Raw genomic sequence first — 21001 nt, forward strand, 5'->3', positions numbered from 1 at the left:
CCTAGTGTTTAACGATAAGCCGCTGCCTAAAGTTGTTGTTGGTTAGGGAATATAAACTAACAGAAATTAGTGATAAAGTTTAGGATGAATTTTAAGATTACCACAATAATGTGTATGGGTTTGGATATATGTATATTTAGGTCATTTTTATTCGAATTATGTATCAGTTGAAAAACAGCTAAGATGCGAACAACATACCTTTGGATAGCTCTTGCTGCTCTCTATTCAGCTGCTAGTGCTGGATTTTATAAACATATTGGCGATGATATATTTTATATAGAAAGATCAGAAAATGTAAGTGATACTCCAGTTAAGAATATGTTCTATGAAACCTGCTTTAAGTCGTTTGTAAAAAGGCATTGGGCTCTCAGTTGACATTATCTATGAGGTTAACACACAGAATATATATGTATTTTATTTTTATTTTTGAATTTTATTTTGATTTCAGGTGACATGGTTTGCTGCATCAAATAATTGCTTAAACAGGGGTATGGTATTGGTAGCAATTGATTCGAGTGAAAAACACCAACAACTAGAAACCATTAAAGACGGTAAGTTTGATACAAAATATCATGTTAAAAAATGCATATGGAACTATTTTTGAAAAATGTGTTATATATCATTATATTCAGATCTACATGAAAGAAGTTGGACAGGAGGTTTAAGGACAACAAACGACCAATTTAGATGGATATTTAAAGGGCAATCATTTAATTACACAAATTGGAGTAAAAAGCAACCCGACAATGACAAAAACATAGAGGACTGTGTAGAAGTGTTAAGTCATGAAATGACTTGGAATGATCTGAACTGTAACACACTCCTTGGATATATTTGTGAAGAGATTCCTGCTGTGAAAGAAAAAGATAAGGAAATGCAACTTTTAAAAGAAACAAGTGGAAATGAATTGACGCAATTAAAGATGGAATTAGGTGAACGCAATAACGAATTGTTGAATTTAAAGCTGCAATCAGATAATTGCACTAATGAATTATCAAATTTGAAGATGGAATCCGAAAATTGCACTACAGAATTATCCAAATCAAAACTGCAATCAGAAAAATGCTCTAACGAAATGAGTGTAAAGGAATACATCAAAGAAAATGTGTCAAATTATTTGAAGGACATAAAGGAAGAAATAACTCGTCAAGGAATATCGTTTAACGAGCCCTTAACACAAGTTTTAAATCTTGCTTTAAATCAAAGTAGCGGCATTAGTTTGATAGATGTGAAGAACGAAATAAATCGCCTCGAAACGTCAATGAAGGAACAATATTCCAAACTATCTCAGCCAACTACCGAAATAAATGTTAAAAACGACTTTGGAGAGAATTTGTCAACCCATTTGAAAGACATCAAGGAAGAAATACATCGTCAAGGTATATCATTAAATGAACCCATAGCAAAAATATTGGGTATTGTCCTAAATCGTACCTGTGGTATATCTTATCGAAACGATAATTCAAATCCGATTGAAACCAATGAAATACTGACATCAGAAAAAAATCAATCAACCGACACAGTAGAAATAACTGGCGTAGATCCTTCAAAATTCAATTTAGTATTTGATAAACTTTTTCGAAAAACTCAAGAGATGAAGGTATATCAATCGAATGCAAATGAGAACTTTAATTTTTATTTCTGAAATGCTACAAAGAAAAAATTTCTATATTTTACTGACATAGAAAAACAAACATATAAATATACATTTATTTTCTAAAACTAACCAACCTTGAAATAAATTGCATCCAATAATATAACCGAGCATGTTTTTTCTTTGTTTGGGGAATATATACGTATATACTAGAAACTCCAAAAATATTTACAAATAAAACCAACGGTGACGTAGGTGATGGAAGATACCAAGGAACGGTCCTGACCGGTTTTAACATGGCAAAGGCCAGGATTTATCTTGGTTCCTCTCTCATCTCAAGCGGACACTGACCTCCCCGTGGTGTCACCTGGGGAGCAGCGGTTAACACCCATTAAAGGCAGTGAGGCAACATGTGCCGCGTGTTCACCAATAAGAACGTTAAAAACTTTGGTTTGGGCGTTGGTTTAGTAACCCTCACCTAGAAAAGGGAGCCAACTATGAAAAACGAAAGAAAAGGAAAACAAAACCATCTTAAGCTGACGAACCCCCGTTTTAAGGACCATGATATGCGAATCTGCACCTGGAATGTTCGCACTCTTTATAGAGAAGATGCAGTTTACGCATTGGCAGATGTATTTGAAAAGTACAAAGTCGATAACTGCCATACAATTAATACGATGGATTGTGAAAGGCATCACAACCACACCTAAACGTGACGGATGTGTAGTTGGTCGGAGGTTAAAACACCTAGTCTCCAGCTTCACACCAGTGTATGAAAGACTTGCTACAATTAGAATAAAAGCAAAATTCTTCAACATCAGCTTTATTTGCGCCCATGCTCCCACTGAAGACAAGGACGAACGGACCAAAGATATATTTTACGAGCGCTTTGAAGAAACCTATGACCGTTGCCCTGCCGGCGATTTTAATGCCAAAATGGGAAAGGAGAATATCTTTGTCCTAACAGTCGGGAAATTCTGTCTCCATAGTGAACCATCTGACATGGTAGTTAGTAGTACCAGATTTAAGCACCTCGATAGTCAACTTGACCAATAATCATGAAAATTGAAAATATTGTGTATCGTTACGTAATGCTATTTTAAAGGTTTTTAATGGATTTTATATATAGTCTGTATTGTTCGTTATTTTATGAATTTATTTTTATACATTCAATATTGAATGTACACATAAAATACAAATGCGACTTGTTACAAATAGATATTGAATACAGTGTTTAAGTAAGTTTATAATCCAGTATACAACATAGTCAATATTGCCACAAAGTGTATACATTCAATAGAGAGATCGCAATATTTTAGATACAAGATTGAAAATTGGAACTGATTATAATATATTAGTCCTTGGATGTTTAGACATGAAAATTAACCATATAAAATACTCCAACAGAATTGAAGTAATAACTAAAAAATCTTTTAAATGAATATTATCCATATAGAACTACGTTTTGGTGTATCCCAGAATTTTCAGCCACATTAGTTCCTATGTTTTCTATATCCCACAGCGAATAGCTTTCGAAAGATTTTCTATAATTCGAGGCTATTAGCATATTTTTTAAAAATATCATCAGTAATATTTTGGAAATCCTTTTGGTGGGAAAATTTCCATGCAAAAAGTGATGAAAATAGATCCACGTTCGAACACAAGGTTTGCATTCGCGAATATATCGAATGGATATACATATAACGTGTTTGCAGGATATAAATAGCTCGTCCCGAACATAACGTTTTTTATTCTTTAAAGTACCCAGCAAAAATTCGTATCCGTTAGTCATTATGTAACCCACTACAAAGTAATGTAAACAAAAATAAGTACAGTATGCAAAGTTCATATTCGTACCAACTTCAAAAATGAATAAAATCGTTATTAATTCCATATTTTATATGCAAATATGATACAATTGATGTTGCAGAAGGACTGCTATTAGCTGTTTTCGTCCAAAATTCGAGAATAAAATACCAAAGTTAATCGCATCTATCACATTTTTCTTAAGTATTTCGGATTTTCGTCCGACTTTTTATTCACGCAAAATATTTAATTAAATTATCGTTATTTTTACATTTTTCTACAGCAAAGGCACTCTATAAGAAGAAAACAACAAAAATTGGAGGTATTTTGCTTCAAAAATCCTTAAATACCACAAATATATAGTGCTTCTAGGTGTACGAATACGAACTTTGCCACCCACACAGGCGCCATCTATACCTAATTGATGGAATAAATTAAAAATTTGTTTTGTTATTTTTAAATCTTTCTTCGTTATAGTAATCCCCATCAATTGTATCATATTTGCATATAAAATATGGAATTAATAACGATTTTATTCATTTTTGAAGTTTGTACGAATATGAACTTTGCATACTGTATATACATTACTCCTTACTAAGTTATGAGTACGGTGGCACAGAGCGAGTGTGTCTGACTACAAAGCAGAGGATTGTGTATTCAACGCTAACCGCCAGCACATTTAAGCGATTAAACAACCCTTAATGTTCGTGTGTGTGGTCTAGCGTGTAATGTGCTCGGCTACAAAGCAGAAGTTTGTGTGTTCAAAACCAGCAAACAACGAAATAAAATAATAATATGAAGTGCGTTGAAATTGAAAACAAATTCCACCTCAACTGTTCTAAAAATAGAAAATATTTGTTTTATGAATGAAATGCTTATTCAACTTCCTGCGGCCGTAAAATAACTAGTTAATCTAGTGGCCATAGAATAACTACCCAGCAAAAAAGTCCTCCCAAAATCATGGGTTTCGTAAGGGATTTTTGGCAGACGTAACTACTCGCAAACCTCCTTTCTTCCCCATTATTTTTACAAGGGCATGTCGCACTCAGTTTGTAGTTATTTTATGACCACTAGAATAACTAGTTATTCTGTGGCCACTAGAAGTTGAAAAGTAAGTTGAAAAAAATTATATTTTTAGAACAGTTAATGCAGAGATTTTTTTTAATTTCATCACACTTCTTACTTTTATTTTATTTTATTTTATTTCGCTTGCTGTGCGAGTTGAACACACGAACCCTCTGATTTCTAGCCAAAGACACTACATACTATGCCATGCACACGAACATTAAGGGTTGCTTAAAAACTTAAATGTGCAGTGCACATGTGTACCACGAATTGTTATTATACCCTCAGCCTTTAGGCTATGAAGGGTATATACACTTTCATACGGGCAAAATGTGCCTCATCGAAATAATGGTTTTAGACCCCAAGTATGTTTGGACGAAATGTGTTTCAGACAATTTGGAGTCGATTGAGCAATGTCCGTCCGTCTGTCTGTCTGTCTGTCTGGCTGGCTGGAGCGCACGATAACTCTCGAAGGGATGAACCGATTCGGTTCAAATTTTGGCTTTCATAATATTTTGTCCAAACTTAGTTTAAGTTCGATGATGAGCTATATCGGTCCACTCCTCCCCCACAAAAGTTCGAAAATGTTCGGAAAATTTGTACGCACGATAACTCTTGAAGGGTGTAACCGATTTGGTCCATACTTTGCGCATCGTGGAGCGTGTACCAGACTTAGATCAGGTTTTAATATGGACTCAATCGGTCCACTCCGTCGGGTACCTCCCACACAAAATTTTGGAAAAGTTCAGTTTAGGAACATCTCTCGAATCGCTTCGATTTTTGCTTTAGCAACTTGTATTCACTGCCCTCCATACGACGGTATAAGTTTCATCAGGGGCAAGTCCATACTTCCTGAGAAAATAGCCTGAAAGTTGCAAAAAAAACCCTATGACACCGTGTGAGGAGGTTGGAGGGCAAAATAACTCTCGAACAGGTCTGCCGATGCGGTCCAAAGTTTGGCCTTAGAAATATTTTGTCCAAACATAGTTTAAGTTCGAAGATAAGCCATATCGGTCCACTCCTTCAGGTACGTTCCCCACAAAAGTTCAAAAATGTTCGGAAAAATTGTGCGTACGATAACTCTTGAAGAGAGAGGCCGAATTGGTCCATACTTTACACATCCTAATATATCTACCAGATATAGATCAGGTTCAAATATGGACTATATTTGTCCACTCCATCCGATACCTCCCACTCAAAATTTCGCATACATTTTCACTTTAAGACCTGCTTTCGAATCACTTTGATTTTTGTTGAAGCAACTTGCATTGCTGCCTCAATTGCGATGGTAAAAGTTGTTTCAGGGGCAAGTTCATACTTCTTGAGCAAACATCCCTGAAGTTCTAAAAAACCCCTATGGTACCATATGTAGTGGCTGGAGATCCATTCTTTTTAGTATCTCCTCCGCAAAACTTTTGATATTAAATCCTAATCAACATTTTTGTCAGTTCAAACGCCCAAATTTTTTAAAACTCCCTAAATACATGAGTTTTTTGGAAAAAAATTGTTTCAATATACACAGGCTGAGGGTATATCTCTGTCGGCAAAGCCGACTGATACTTTTTTACTTGTTTTTTATTTAAAAAAAACTCGCGTGCCGACAGGGAGCGTTGAACACACAACCCTAGGATTTATAGTCGGACACACACTCACTGTGCCACCGTCCTCATTACTTAGTGAGGAGCAAAGTAAGTAGATTTGCCTTGTAATTTTTTTAAGAAGTATCCCATTACTTTTCAGATTACTTGTAATGGGAAAAGAAGCTTGTTTACATTACTTTGTAATGGGTTACGTAATGACTACCGGATCCAAATTTTTGCTGGGTAGTAATTCAGTGCGACATGCCCTTGTTAAAATAATGGGTTAGTCGGGGGTTTTGAAAGTACAGTCGGACCTCGATTATCCGTGATGGTCGGGACCAGGGGCATAATCGATTTTCACGGTTAATGGAGTCAACGCTTTTTATGCGGCTTTTGAACACATTTTTTAGTAAAAATGACATAATATCGTCCACATTTGCACAAAAATATTAGGAATTCAAGAATTAACATCTGCATAAAAATATTTCGGGAACATAAAGCAAATTATGCTTGTTTTCTGATCACATAAATACACAAATTTTGTGAAACAGGAGAATTTTTTAATCAAATTAATTGAAAGTTGTGCATTTACTCCCTGATAGTGGAGTTTATGGATAATAGAGGCAAACGGATAATGGAGGTTCCCGGATAATCGAGGTTCGACAGAAGTTACGGCTGCCAAAAATTCATTACAAAAGCCATTATTTTGGAAGATTTTTTTTTGCTGTGTACATATGTATATCACACACTAAATTCAGTCCCATTAAAAAAGTTTTGTATTATTGTAAGAACCTAATATTCTTTAAATTCATAAAACGCTAAAACTTTACTATTTTACCAGAAATGATAGATCCCGTGAAAGCCAACTAAAAATTCAGAAAATTACATTAAAAAAAGAAAAAAAAAACATTACCGGTATCCGAGCGATGCAATTTACAACTCATTAACTCCGAATCCAACTCGCAGTACTGGCCAACAAAATATCTCTAAACAAGTAAAAAAGTATCAGTCGGCTTTGCCGACAGAGATATACCCTCAGCCTGTGCAAATTGAAACACTTTTTTCACAAAAAACTCATGTATTTAGGGAGTTTCAAAATTTTGTTCGTATGAACCGACAAAAATGTTGATTAGGGTTAAAGTTCAAAAATTTTGCGGAAAAGGTACTTAAAGGAATGGACCGACATAGACCATGGGGGTGCCATAGAGGGTTTTCACACCCTTCGGGCTGTTTTCTCAAGAAGTATGGACTTGCCCCTGAAACAACTTTTACCATCGTAATTGAGGCAGCGAATGTAAGTTGCTTCAACAAAAATCAAAGTGAGTCAATAGCAGGTCCTTAAGTGAACTTATCCAAAATTTTGTGTGGGAGGTATGGGATGGAGTGGACAAATATAGTCCATATTCGAACCTGATCTATATCTGGTACATATTATGAGAATGTGTAAAGTACGGACCAAATCGGTCACTCCCATCAAGAGTTATCGTGCGCACAATTTTCCGAATATTTTTGAACTCTTGTGGGGTAGGTACCTGAAGGAGTGGACCGATAAGCCATATCTACGAACTTAAAGTAAGTTTGGAAACAATATTACGAAGGCCAAATTTTGGCCGGAATCGGCATTTCCGTTCGAGAATTATTTTGCGCTTCCACCCATAAACATGGTGTCATAGGGTTTGTTTTTAAACTTTCAGGCTATTTTTTCAGGAAGTATGGACTTGCCCTTGAGGAAACTTGTACCTTCGTATAGGGGGCAGTTTATACAAGATGTTACAACAAAAACCAAGGCGATTCGAGAGCAGGTCCTAAACTGAACTTTTCCGAAATTTTGTGTGGGAGGTACTCGAAGGAGTTTACCGATTGAGTCCATATTGGAACCTCATTTAAGTCTGGTAGAAATTTTATAATGTGCAAAGTATGGACCAAATCGGTTACTCCCTTCAAGAGTTATCGTACGCACAAATTTTCCGAACATTTTCGAACTTTTGTGGGAGAGGTACCGGAATGGGTGGACCGATATAATCCATCTTTGAACTTGAACTGAGTTTGGACAAAATATTACGAAAGCCAAATTTTGGACCGAATCGGCAGATCCGTTCGAGAGTTATCTTGCGCTCCAACCACTACACGCGGTGTCATAGGGTTTTTTGTAACTTTCAGGCTATTTTCTCAGGAAGTATGGACTTGCCCCTAAACAAAATACGACTTGCTTAAACAAAAATCAAAGCGATTCGACACCAGGCCTAAACTGAACTTTTCCGAAATTTTGTGTGGGAGGTACCCGAAATAGTGGACCGATTGAGTCCATATTGGAACCTCATCTAAGTTTGGTAGAAATTAAGCGATGTGCAAAGTATGGACCCAATCAGTTATTCCCTACAAGAGTTATCGTGCGCACAAGTTTTGCGACAATTTTTGAACATTTGTAGGGGAGGTACCTGAAGGAGTGGACCTATATGGCCCATCTTCGAACTTAAATCGAATCTGGACAAAATATTTCGATACCCAAAATTTGAACCGAATCGATTTATCCGTTCGAGAGTTATCGTGCGCACCAGCCAGACAGACGGACAGACAGACAGACGGACGGACATTGCTAGATCTAAATGAACCGTTATATGGGGGCTATACCAAAACTTGGACCTATGTCCACAAGTTTTGTTATATAAGTTTATTGACACTTAAGAACCCTAAGTGTCAAAATATAGCTAAATCGGTCTGAAAATGTAGCTAAAACAGTCAAAATACCGTAAATCGGGTGTACCGTTATATGGGGGCTATACCGAAACGTGTACCTTTATCCACAACTTTTGTTATATAAGTTTATTGACATTTAAGAACCCTAAATGTCAAATTATAGCTACATCGGTCTGAAAATGTAGCCAAAAAACGTCAAAATACCGCAAATCGGAGGGTACCGTTATAGGGGGGCTATACCAAAACGTGGACGTATGTCCACAATTTTTTTATATTAGTTTATTGACACTTAAGAACCCTAAATGTCAAATTATAGCTATATCGGTCTGAAAATTTAGCTAAAAACATCAAAACACCGTAAATCGGGGGGCACCGTTATATGGGGGCTATACCAAAACGGGGACCTATGTCCACAACTTTTGTTATATAAGTTTATTGACACTTAAGAAACCTAAATGTTAAATTATAGCTACATCGGTCTGAAAATGTAGCTAAAAACGTCAAAATACCGTAAATTGGGGGGTAGCGTTATATGGGGGCTATACCAAAACGTGGACCTATGTCCACAACTTTTGTTACATAAGTTTATTGATACTTAAGAACCCTAAATGTCAAGTTATAGCTAAATCGGTCTGAAAATGTTGCTAAAAACGTCAAAATACCGCAAATCGGGTGGTACCGTTATATGGGGCCTATACCAAAACGTGGACCTATGTCCACAAGTTTTGTTATATATGTTTATTGACACTTAAGAACCCTAAATGTCAAATTATAGCCAAATCGGTCTGAAAATGTAGCTGAAAACGTCACAATACCGTAAATCGGGGGGTACCGTTATATGGGGGCTATACCAAAACGTGGACCGATGTATCCCATCTTCGAACTTGATCTTCCGACGGCTAAAAAAATTTTATTCCCCAATTTTCAGCGAAATCGGTCAACAAATGCGTCCTGTATGTTGCGAACGGACGGACGGACATGCATAAATCGACTCAGAAAGTGATTCTATGTATATCCCTAGAAGGAACTATGGGTCTATCTCGCTTCCTTTTGTATGTTACATACAAATGCACTAACACATAATACCCCTTAACACATAGTGGTGTAGGGTATAACAATGACTTTTACGGTCAATTTGTAAGTAGTTACAACTGCCAATATTTCCTGAATAAAGTCATTACTTGGTAATGACTTTTTTGCTGGGTTGTTCTCGCTTATTTCTATCTTAATGGTATGACGAGATGTTTATGGACTCGATGACCTTTAAAACTTTCCAAAGACCAATCAATTATGTCGGCACAGCGAAGGAAAACTTATGAAAATTCAAAATTTTCATTTTCTGGAAAACAAGTAAAAAGTAAACGTCAGGTTTGCCGGCAGAGATACTCGTATACCCTCAGTATGTGTGAGTTTAGACTTTTATAAATATACAGATCGAATACGGGCTACATAGCCAAACTTTTTCCTATGAATTGTATAGCCTGGAAGTTTCAGAATTTCGTCTCCTTTTTTGGACGTACAAACATCGAAACATTTGGGGTATACAACTTCACGATTGTTGGCGTTACGAATAAATGCGTATGTTGTGCTCAAAAATTTGACTTCGATGAAAGCGCTTAAGTTTTGCACTTTTGTACAGAAGATACCTGAAAGAATCGACTGGTATAGACCATTTTGGAAGTGTGCCTAAATAATTGGAAGTCATTCCGATTAGGATGTTTAAAATTTCGGTCATTTCAGTCATGTGTCTGAATATTTGAAAGACATAAAGGAAGAAATAAAGCGTCAAGGAATATCGTTTAACGAACCCTTGACTCAAGTTCTAAATATTGCTTTAAATCAAAGTTGTAAATAAATTGGATATAATAATATAAGCTAGCCTGTTTTTCTCTTCTTTGCTTGGGGAATATATATTGGGTGGTAATACAAATGAAGCAACCTCAACTAACTTAATGTAAACGTTTATAACTTCGAAACGAGTTCAGATTTTGTAACAATTCGAAACTTAATTTTTTGGGTGAAAAGCTGTCTTTAAATAGCATTTCAAAATGTTCCATTTACAGAACGGTTATACTAAAAGTTTATAGGAAAACAAAGTAGCATAATCGATTATCAATTAAAAACTTCTATGTTGTGGATATTTTATGCCAGATTAGTAATCAAATATTTTGTCATAATATTTATACCCTACACCACAATAGAGACAATGCACTGCCTGGGTGACGTAGGGGATGAATGATACCAAGCAACGGTCTTGACCGGCTTTAACATGGCAAAGCCCAGGATTTATCTTGGTCCCTCTTTCATCTCAAGTGGACACTGACCTCCCCGTGGTGTCACCTGGGGAACTGCCTTTAACACCCGTTAAAGGTAGTGAGCTAACATGTGCCGCGCGTTCACCCATAAGAACGTTAAAAACTTGGGTTTGGGCGTCGGGTTAGTAAACCTCCCCTAGAAAAAACATCCTACTATGAAAAAACAAAAGAAAAGAAAAACAAACCCCTCTAAAGTTGACGAACACCGCAAACGTTTTAAGGACCATGATCTGCGAATCTGCACCTGGAATATTCGCACTCTTTATAGAGAAGGTGCAGTCTTCGCATTGGCAGACGTACTTGAAAAGTACAAGGCCGATATTACTGCCATACAGGAAATACGATGGATTCGGAAAGGCGTCACAACAACACCTAAAGGTGATGCACTGTATTATAGCTGCCATGACGTAAAGCATGAGTTTGGTTGTGGATTCGTAGTTAGTCGGAGACTAAAACATCTGATATCCAGCTTCACCCCAGTGAATGAAAGACTTGCTGCAATTCGAATAAAAGCTAAATTCTTCAACATCAGCTTTATTTGCGCTCATGCTCCCACTGAAGAAAAGGACGAACAGACCAAAGATATATTTTACGTGCGCTTAGAAGAAACATATGACCGTTGCCCTGCCCATGACATTAAAATCATTCTAGGCGATTTTAATGCCAAAATTGGAAAGGAGAATATCTTTGGCCCAACAGTCGGGAAATTCAGCCTCCACAGTGAAACATCTGACAATGGTATGAGGCTGATAGACTTTGCAGCTGCAAAAAACATGGTAGTTAGCAGTACCAGATTTAATCATCTCGATATCCATAAGGGCACCTGGCTGTCTCCAGATCAGAAAACAAGAAATCAAATTGATCATGTTGTGATAGATGGAAGACATTCATCGAGCGTGTTGGACGTACGATCGTTCCAAGGCGCAAACATTGATTCGGACCACTACCTTGTTGCAGCAAAGGTACGCACCCGCTTAAACGTAGCAAACAAATTACGAACAGACACAACACGAAAGTTAGACATCGGTAAGCTGCAATCACTACAGATAGCCACAGCATATTCCACTAAACTAGCCCAATTGCTTAATCAAAGCACTCCTCCTCCCGATAATATATCAGCGCAATGGCAAAGCATTGCCCACTCCATGCAAACAGCCGCAAAATCCATACTTGGATACCAGAGGCCACCACCAAGGAATCCATGGTATGATCAGGAGTGTCGTGCTGCCACCGAAGAGAAAAATGCGGCATATAGGGCTACTTTACAATCCGTAGCAACGCGTAGCGCACGAGAGAGGTACAGGGAGAAAAGGAGAGAGGAGAAACGTCTTTTCCGCAAGAAAGGAAAAGCGGGAGTGTGAAAAAATTGAGATGTACAGGAGCCAGAATGAAGTCCGAAAATTCTACCAAAGAGTGAAACATCAAACAGATGGCTTTGGTACAGGCACATCCTCCTGTAGAGACCAGCAAGGTAATCTGGTAACAGATACAGATAGCGTGCTCAGGATATGGAAGGAACATTTCTCCAATCTGCTGGTATCCAATAGTAGCGAAGACGATGATACCACAGATCCAATTCCAGAAGATGGTATAGAATGTATACCGCCCGGCCAAGATGAGGTAAAAACAGCAATCAACCGGCTGAAGAATAATAAAGCAGCAGGAGCCGATGGCTTACCAGCCGAGCTGTTTAAAACCGGAGGCGACGCGCTGATAAGGTGTATGCATCAGCTAGTTAGCACCATCTGGCAGGAAGAACGCGTACCCGACGATTGGAACCTGAGCATCCTATGTCCCGTCCACAAGAAAGGAGATAAGACTGTATGCTCAAACTATAGGGGCATAAGTCTTCTCCCTATTGCCTATAAGATAGTGTCAGGGATATTGTGCGAACGACTAAAGCCAATGGTCAACGAAATAATTGGACCATACCAATGTGGCTTTAGACCTGGCAAGTCCACCATTGACCAGATATTTACCCTGCGGTAAATCCTAGAGAAGACCCAAGAGATGCAGATCGACACATTTCACCTTTTTGTCGATTATAAAGCAGCATTCGACAGTCCCCTCCGATCAAAGGTATTCCACGCAATGTCTGAATTTGGTATCCCCGCAAAGCTCATCCGGCTTTGTAAGATGACTTTAACTGATACTAGGTCCTCAGTTAAAATTGGAAAGAACCTCTCCGAAGAATTTTGTACCAAAAGAGGTTTCAGACAAGGAGACAGCCTTTCGTGTGATCTTTTCAACATTTTACTGGAAAAGGTAATACGAGATGCAAATGTCAAAAGAAATGGCACAATTTACACCAATAGCCAAATGTTACTTGCTTATGCTGATGACATAGACATCATGGGACGATCAGTAAAGGTAGTAACTGATACCTTTAGGAAGGTCGAAGCAGAATCTGCGAAAGTGGGTCTGGCGGTAAACGGCGAAAAGACCAAATTGATGGTGTCGACGCGCAAAGCGTCCATAGAGCTCGGACCAACTGTGGAAGTTGGTACCTACAATTTTGAGGTAGTTAAAGACTTCGTCTACCTCGGCACTGCCATTAACACAACCAACAACATCAGTTGTGAAATAAGAAGAAGAATTGTATTGGCCAACAGATGCTACTATGGTCTAAGTAAGCAATTTAAAAACAAAGCCACATCTCGTCAAACAAAAATAACACTATACAAAACGCTGATACTACCCGTGCTAATGTATGGCTCCGAAGCATGGGTACTTGCGCAAGCAGATAAGGCAGTGCTTGGTGTGTTTGAGAGGAAAATTCTTCAAAAGATCTACGGGCCGATTTGCGTTGACGGAGAATATCGACGTCGTATGAACAACGAGCTATTAAGCTATACAAAGACATGAATATAGTTAAACGTATCGAGATGCAACGATTGCGTTGGCTACGCCATATCATGAGAATGAGCGATGATGAACCCGCTAAAAAGGCGTATGAATACATGCCACATGGCGGTGCACGCAGAATCGGCAGGCCTAAGCTTCGATGGAGCACACAAGTGGATGAAGAAATGGAAAGGCGCGGTATTCAAAAAAGTCAAGCGAAAAACAGAGGGGAATGGAGATCTTTTCTTAGTTCGGTCTATGGAACAAATGTTCTGTAATGGGCCAACTAAGTAAGTAAGTACACCACAATTTTGAAAAGATATTATAAGTTTGTTTATCGAAAAATTCATGTAACACCGCGCAATATTCGTCGCAGACCCCTCCCCCAGAATTGATATCTCGACGAGATAAAGCGATTTGGAGATTTGTGTTCGTAGGTCCGTCCGTCTGTCCGTCCATTAAAAATTGTACGCACGCCACAGACCGCAATTATGGACTAATCTTAAGCAATGAAAAATGTTTCATTAATTTTGAACCAACGTAGAGTTTCATTGGATAAATGAAAAGTTTCATTAAATAACAATAACGAGTTTTTTTTATTATTCCAATGAAATTTCCGCAACTATGCAAAATATTTCTTTATTAACTCAATAAAGTAATTAGAAGCTCACGGTGTGCCTTAACCAAATTTAAATGGAAAGAGCTTACACCTGAGGAGTTTTTGCGGATTCTGAAACTGCAATGTTAATAGATGGGAAACATAAAAAAAAACTTTAAAATCGCCGGGGGGGTTTTAAATAAATCGCAGTCAAAATACACACTTTTAGAGTTTTTATAGATTTTAACGATTTTGCTTGAAAATAGGACTAAAGAAAATTTTGTAGCAGTGACAATTCCATACAAAATTGGCCTTCATGATATTTTCGTAGGTTTTACGTTTTTGAGAAATAGAAGTTCAAATAGGGACAATGCACTGACTGTATCGTCTCCTAATAAAACAATATCATGTACGTGCACCTTAACTAACGTTAAATGAAAACCGCTTATACCTAAGAATTTTTTTGCGGATTCTGAAACAGATATGTATGTTGAAGACAAAAATCCAAAAACAAGAAATAATCGCTGGAGGGATTTTTAAATAAATCGCGGTCAAAATTCACATTTTTAGGGGTTTCTTAGGTTTTAACGATTTTTCTTGAAAACGGTAAGTCCTATCGAAATGGGGCTAAAGAAAATATTGTACCTGAAAAAATTCTCTAGAGGATTGACCATTATGATTTGTTCGTAGGTTTTACCATTTTTGAGATATAGAAGTCTAGTCCACATTTTTAGGTTTTTTGTTAGGTTTTCACGATTTTACTTGGGAACGGCAAGTCTTATCGAAATGGGAGCAAAAAAAATCTTATAGCTGTGAAAAATCTCTACAAGATTGACTTTTGTAATTATTTCCTAGGTTGTACCAATTTTGAGATATATAATTTTATATTGGGAAATTATAGTCATGGCATTGTTTTATAAGGAGGCGATACAGTCAGTGCATTGTCCCAATTTGAACTTCTATATCTCAAAAACGGTAAAACCTACACGAACATCATGAAGGCCAATCTTGTACCAAATTTTCACTGCTACAAAATTTTCTTTAGTCCTATTTCCATAGGACTAAAAGTGTAAACTTTGACCGCCATTTACTTAAAAAGCCCTCCGACCATTTTTTTTAGTTTTTTGATTTTCCTCATCTATGAACATTGCAGTTTCAGAATCCCCAGAAACTTCCCAGGTGTAAGCTCCTTCCATTTTACTTTGGTTAAGGCGCACCGTGAGCAACAATTCTGTTATTGCTATGAAACTTTCACATTAGTACTATGGAACAATAATGAAAGTTATTTTATGAAACTCAATGAAACTTGTTCATTAACAAAATAAAGTCTTACGTTGGTTCAAAATCAATGAAAAATTCATTTATACAACGTAATTTTCTTTCAGTGTTTGAACCTCAAAAAAATTATTTTTAAAAATCCACATTTAAAGGTCTTTTAGATCTTCAAAAAATTATTTCTAAAATCCACGTTCAAAGGTCTTTTAGATCTTGAAAAAATTATTTTTAAAAATCCACGTTTAAAGGCCTTTTGGATCTTCCAAAAATTATTTTTAAAAATCAACGTTTAATGGTATTTTGGGCCTTAAATAAATTATTTTTAAAATGCACGTTTAAAGGTCTATTGTACCTTCAATATTTTTTTTTTTTTAAAATCCACGTTTAAAGGTCTTTTGGGCTATAGTTTTTGGCGATGATCGTGAAATATTTATGGGGTGAAATGGACCAAAAAACAAAATTTGTATAACATTTTATAGTGGTCTGTATGGTCTCTACGGTAGTCTAATAGGCCCAATTTTTTATGTAAGATGTGTGTTTACGACAGAGAAGTAGCTTGCAATTTAACGTGATGATGATAATATTTAGCGGGTGAAATTGACCAGAACTTTATTCGTGGAAACTCTGTAAAACCAATGTATGTTACATATATATATATATATATATATATATATATATATATATATATATATATATATATATATAGTGACAAATTTTTTCAAAGTTGTTGATAATGATCGGATAGTATTTAGCGTGTAAAATTTACCATAATTCCAAATTTGGTGTAAAGAAATAAGGCCTCATGAAATAACACCCCAAAAACACGACATCGATTTTTATACCCTCAGCATTTATGCTAAGGAGGGTACATACACTTTCATACCAACAAAATGTGCCTCATCATAATAATGGTTTTAGACCCCAAGTATGTTTGGACGAAATCCATTTTAGACAATTTGGAATTGATTTAGCCATGCCCGTCCGTCTGTCTTGCTGGCTGGAGCGGACGATAATTCTAGAACAGATCAACCGATTCGGTACAAAATTTGGCTTTCGTAATATTTGGTCCAAACTTAGTTTAAGTTCGAAAACTGGTTATATCGGTCTACTCCTTCCGGTACCTCCCCCACAAAAGTTCCAAAATGTACGAATTAATTTACACGATAACCCTTAAGAGAGTAACCGCTTAATCCATACTTTGCACATCGTAAAATGTGTACCAGATTTAGATAAGGTTTCAATCGGTCTACTCCTTCAAGTAACTCCCACACAAAATTTCGGAAAGTTCCGTTTAGGGTCTGCTCTCGAATCGCTTTGATTTTTGTTGTAGCAACATGTATTCACTGCCCCCCATACCTGAGGAAATAGCCTGAAAGGTGCAAAAACCCCTATGACACCGTGTGTAGTGGTTGGAGCGCAAGATAAATCTCGAACGGATCTGCCGATTCGGTCCAAAATGTGGCCTTCGTAATATTTTGTGCAAACTTAGTTTAAGTTTGAAGAAAAGCTATATCGGTCCACTCCTTCAGGTACCTCCCCCACAAAAGTTCAAAAATGTTCGGAAACAAAGTGCTTACGATAACTCTTGAAGGGAGTGACCGATTTGATCCATACTTTACACGTTCTAATATACCTACCAGATACAGAACAGGTTCGAATATTGGCTCCTTCGGGTACCTCCCAACCAAAAATTCATATTAGTCACTTTGATTTTTGTTGAAGTGAATTGAAGTTGCTTCCGCAATTACGACAGTAATAGTTTTTTCAGTGGCAAATCCATACTTCATGAGAAAACAGAACGAAACGTGTAAAACAACCCCATGGCACCATATGTAGTAGCCGGAGAACTGGTCAACCGACTTCCACAACTTCCAGTAATTTCCCCCCATATTTGAAAAAGTGTCACTAAAATGCTATGCACGATATCTCTTGAACGATCTGAGGGTATATCTCTGTCGGCAAAGCCGACTCATACTTTTTTACTTGTTATTTTTCTCATCCATGAACATTCTTGGTTTAGAATCCGAAAAAAAACTGCCCAGGTGTAGGCTTCTTTCATTTAAAGTTGGTTCAAGAGCACCGTGAAATTATTGCAATTTACGGTCTGTTATTTTTTAAAGACATTTGCACACTTTAAAACATAAAGTATAAATAGAATTTTTTTTTAATTTTTTCAAATGGTATTTCAAGAGAATTTTGGTTTTTATAAATTCCTATTTGAATTTTTTATCAATAAAATAAAACACTGCACAAAATTCTCTAACTTTTGAGCGAAAAGAAATAAAAAATAAGTTTAGCTTTCCTTCGAGAAAAATGCTAAATGTCCTTTGTTGCTTTTGAAAATATTAAAAAAGTCCTAATTGGCGCCTTTGACTCTGCTCTCCATGATTTTCATCCAACTTTGTGAATTTTTTAGACAATTACCCTCGTTTTACATTCATTCCAGAGCAGAGCATTTTAAAATTATGCAGTTCGTAAATAATTCACTAAGACTTGAACTTTTCACCACATGTTTGTTTTGTTGCTTATTTCTTCTTCTTGTATTCCATTATCATTGGTTTTATATTGTTTCTTTTGCTAAAGATTTGAACAAATTTGTTTGCAAAATATTTTTGTGAACGGATGTCCGTTTGGGAAAATCCAATCCCAGTGGTATTTTAAATTTTTGCTGAGGCGATTTGTACTCAACTTGAATGCATTCATTCAGTAGTGACGATTATTATATTCTTGGATACAACAATTCGACATTCGTCATGATTAGAATTGTTTTTTATTTTAATTTCAAGGTCTTTTCATATCAAACGGGAATTTTGCAGGATTTCTTTAATAACTAACATAATTTTTAGAGATTTGTGGGTTGACTTCATTCATTCAGTAGATTATTAAATGGTCGCTTTGAAATAAATTGGTCGGAAAAAATTTTCTGTTATGCCCTAAAACAATAGCATTTAGTAAGTGGCAAAAGAAGGTTCGTATGATCCCAACGTATATTTGTATGTCTTTGTGGGGTAGGTATCATGAACAGTGGGCCTGATTATTCGAATTTAATTGTTTTGACCAATTTCCACTGAAAATGCTTTTGTTAAAAAAATTTATAATCCTAATTTGGCAACCCTATTTCTTGTAGAATTATGAATACCCTTTTCGTTTTTAGTATAAATACTATGAGCTGTGCGGTATTTTCGTCAGTGTTTTAGAAAAATGCGAACATTAATTATTTTTTTGTGTTCCACCGTGATTTGTTTGACTCGGGCTGTACCAATTCAAAAGTGGCACCGCACCACTGATGGGTGTCTTTATTATGTGGATAATCAGGCATCGGTAAACAGTAATAATAATCAAATGAAAGGATTTGCAAATAATTTTTATTTTCTTGCAATTGTTTACAGGTCAACTGGTATCAAGCCTGGGAGGAATGTCTCAATAATAATATGACCTTAATTACCATCGATTCGTACATCAAACAGAAATATATCGACAATTTCATTGATATGTTTTATCGTAAGTTTTTCTAGATTAGATTTATTTCGATTTGTTTGCTTTTTATTTACATTTCGTTTCATCTTTTAGCAAATAAATTTCAATACTGGGTGGCTGCCCACGATAATGCTGTTGCTAAACGTCACGTCTGGGCGACAACTGGCAAACCAATGTATTTCACCAATTGGGGTAAAGGTCAACCAGCATATTCAACTAACTACCATTGTATTGGTAGCCTTATCGATGGTCAATGGTTCGATGCACCTTGTGCTAACGTATATAACTTCATATGTGAAAATTTACAATGTACCACCAATCAAAACAATGTTGACGAATTTGAATATGGAGGAGTGCCAAAGGAATTAAAAAAATACAATGTTAACATTTGGAATCATTTGGGACATCCTTAATAAATGTGATTTGTGTTGTGTAAGCATTATGTTCTAAAAGAACAAGATATTAATAAAGAGCATTGAAAAATATATATAATTTGATTTTCAAAAATTTTAAATGGGACAATATTTTGTTAACATTTGGAATCATTTGGGTAATCCTAAATAAATGTGATTTGTGTGGTGTAAGCAGTTCTAAGTTCTAAGTTCTAAGTTCTAAAGAACATTTTAAAATACAGAAATTTGAATTAGTTTGCATTAATTTTAAGTTGTTAAAAAATTAAAACAACGGCATAGATTGATTAGAGCTTAAAACGTTTTAAGTAAAGAGGAAATGCAAATAGCTGTCTGCTAGTCATGGCAACGTAGCTGCAGTACACATTAAAAACGTGGACAACGATTAGAAATGGATAATGGAAAAATACTCGGTAAATTGGGCAAATACGTTTTTTTGGGTATTTTTTGGATACATTTGTACAGTATAGTCTCGATAATCCGGACAACGCACAATGGGAAAAATGCAGATCTAGTATGCAGAAAATGGGTGACGTAGGAGATGAAAGATACCAAGGAACGGTCCTGACCGGCTTTAACATGGTAAAGTCCAGGATTTATCTTGCTCCCTCTCTCATCTCAAGTGGACTCTGACCTCCCCGTGGTGTCACCTGGTTAGCTGCCTTTAACACCCGTTAAAGGTAGTGAGCTAACATGAGCCGCGCGTTCACCCATAAGAACGTTAAAAACTTGGGTTTGGGCGTCGGATTAGTAACCCTCCCCTAGAAAAAACAGCCTACTATGAAAAAAACGAAAGAAAAGAAAAACAAACCCCTCTAAAGTTGACGAACCCCGCAAACGTTTTAAGGACCATGATCTGCGAATCTGCACCTGGAATGATCGCACTCTTTATAGAGAAGGTGCAGTCTTCGCATTGGCAGACGTACTTGAAAAGTACAAGACCGATATTACAGCCATACAGGAAATACGATGGATTGGGAAAGGCGTCACAACAACACCTAAAGGTGACGCACTGTATTATAGCTGCCATGACGTAAAGCATGAGTTTGGTTGCGGATTCGTAGTTAGTCGGAGACTAAAACATCTGGTATCCAGCTTCACCGCAATGAACTGCAATTCGAATAAAAGCTAAATTCTTCAACTTCAGCTTTATTTGCGCTTATGCTCCCACTGAAGAAAAGGACGAACAGACCAAAGATATATTTTACCAGCGCTTAGAAGAAACATATGACCGTTGACCTGCCCATGACATTAAAATCATTCTACGCGATTTTAATGCCAAAATTGGAAAGGCAAAGATATTCTTTGGCCCAACAGTCGGGAAATTCAGTCTACATAGT

The 21001-nt window shown here is 36.6% G+C and overlaps 3 protein-coding genes across 4 annotated transcripts in view; 2 read left to right on the plus strand and 1 right to left on the minus strand.

Annotated features, from left to right (window-relative positions):
* The window catches only part of dpp (decapentaplegic morphogen), a 490893-nt gene that overhangs the window by 273455 nt on the left and 196437 nt on the right, over positions 1-21001 (minus strand). The gene's annotated exons all lie outside the window — the stretch shown is intronic.
* Positions 176-1737, plus strand: LOC141393343 (uncharacterized). Its single transcript, XM_073966339.1, has 3 exons — positions 176-294; positions 449-551; positions 633-1737. The coding sequence occupies exons 1-3, from the start codon at positions 184-186 to the stop codon at positions 1643-1645; spliced, it is 1227 nt and encodes a 408-aa protein (XP_073822440.1). The 5' UTR covers positions 176-183; the 3' UTR covers positions 1646-1737.
* Positions 18954-19743, plus strand: LOC141393344 (lectin subunit alpha-like). Its single transcript, XM_073966340.1, has 3 exons — positions 18954-19095; positions 19164-19275; positions 19345-19743. Exons 1-3 carry the CDS (start codon positions 18976-18978, stop codon positions 19662-19664), a joined length of 552 nt encoding a protein of 183 aa, XP_073822441.1. The 5' UTR covers positions 18954-18975; the 3' UTR covers positions 19665-19743.

The sequence above is a fragment of the Musca autumnalis genome, unplaced genomic scaffold (assembly GCF_047663935.1).
Source record: "Musca autumnalis isolate F117 unplaced genomic scaffold, ASM4766393v1 scaffold_2, whole genome shotgun sequence".
NCBI classification, from domain to species: domain Eukaryota; kingdom Metazoa; phylum Arthropoda; class Insecta; order Diptera; family Muscidae; genus Musca; species Musca autumnalis.

Coding starts and splice junctions, on each gene's coding strand:
- LOC141393343 (XM_073966339.1), top strand. CDS start 184: ATGCGAACAACATACCTTTGGATAGCTCTTGCTGCTCTCTATTCAGCT. Junction 295..448: donor ATATAGAAAGATCAGAAAAT/GTAAGTGATACT, acceptor TTTTGATTTCAG/GTGACATGGTTTGCTGCATC. Junction 552..632: donor ACTAGAAACCATTAAAGACG/GTAAGTTTGATA, acceptor CATTATATTCAG/ATCTACATGAAAGAAGTTGG.
- LOC141393344 (XM_073966340.1), top strand. CDS start 18,976: ATGCGAACATTAATTATTTTTTTGTGTTCCACCGTGATTTGTTTGACT. Junction 19,096..19,163: donor ATGTGGATAATCAGGCATCG/GTAAACAGTAAT, acceptor AATTGTTTACAG/GTCAACTGGTATCAAGCCTG. Junction 19,276..19,344: donor TTTCATTGATATGTTTTATC/GTAAGTTTTTCT, acceptor TTCATCTTTTAG/CAAATAAATTTCAATACTGG.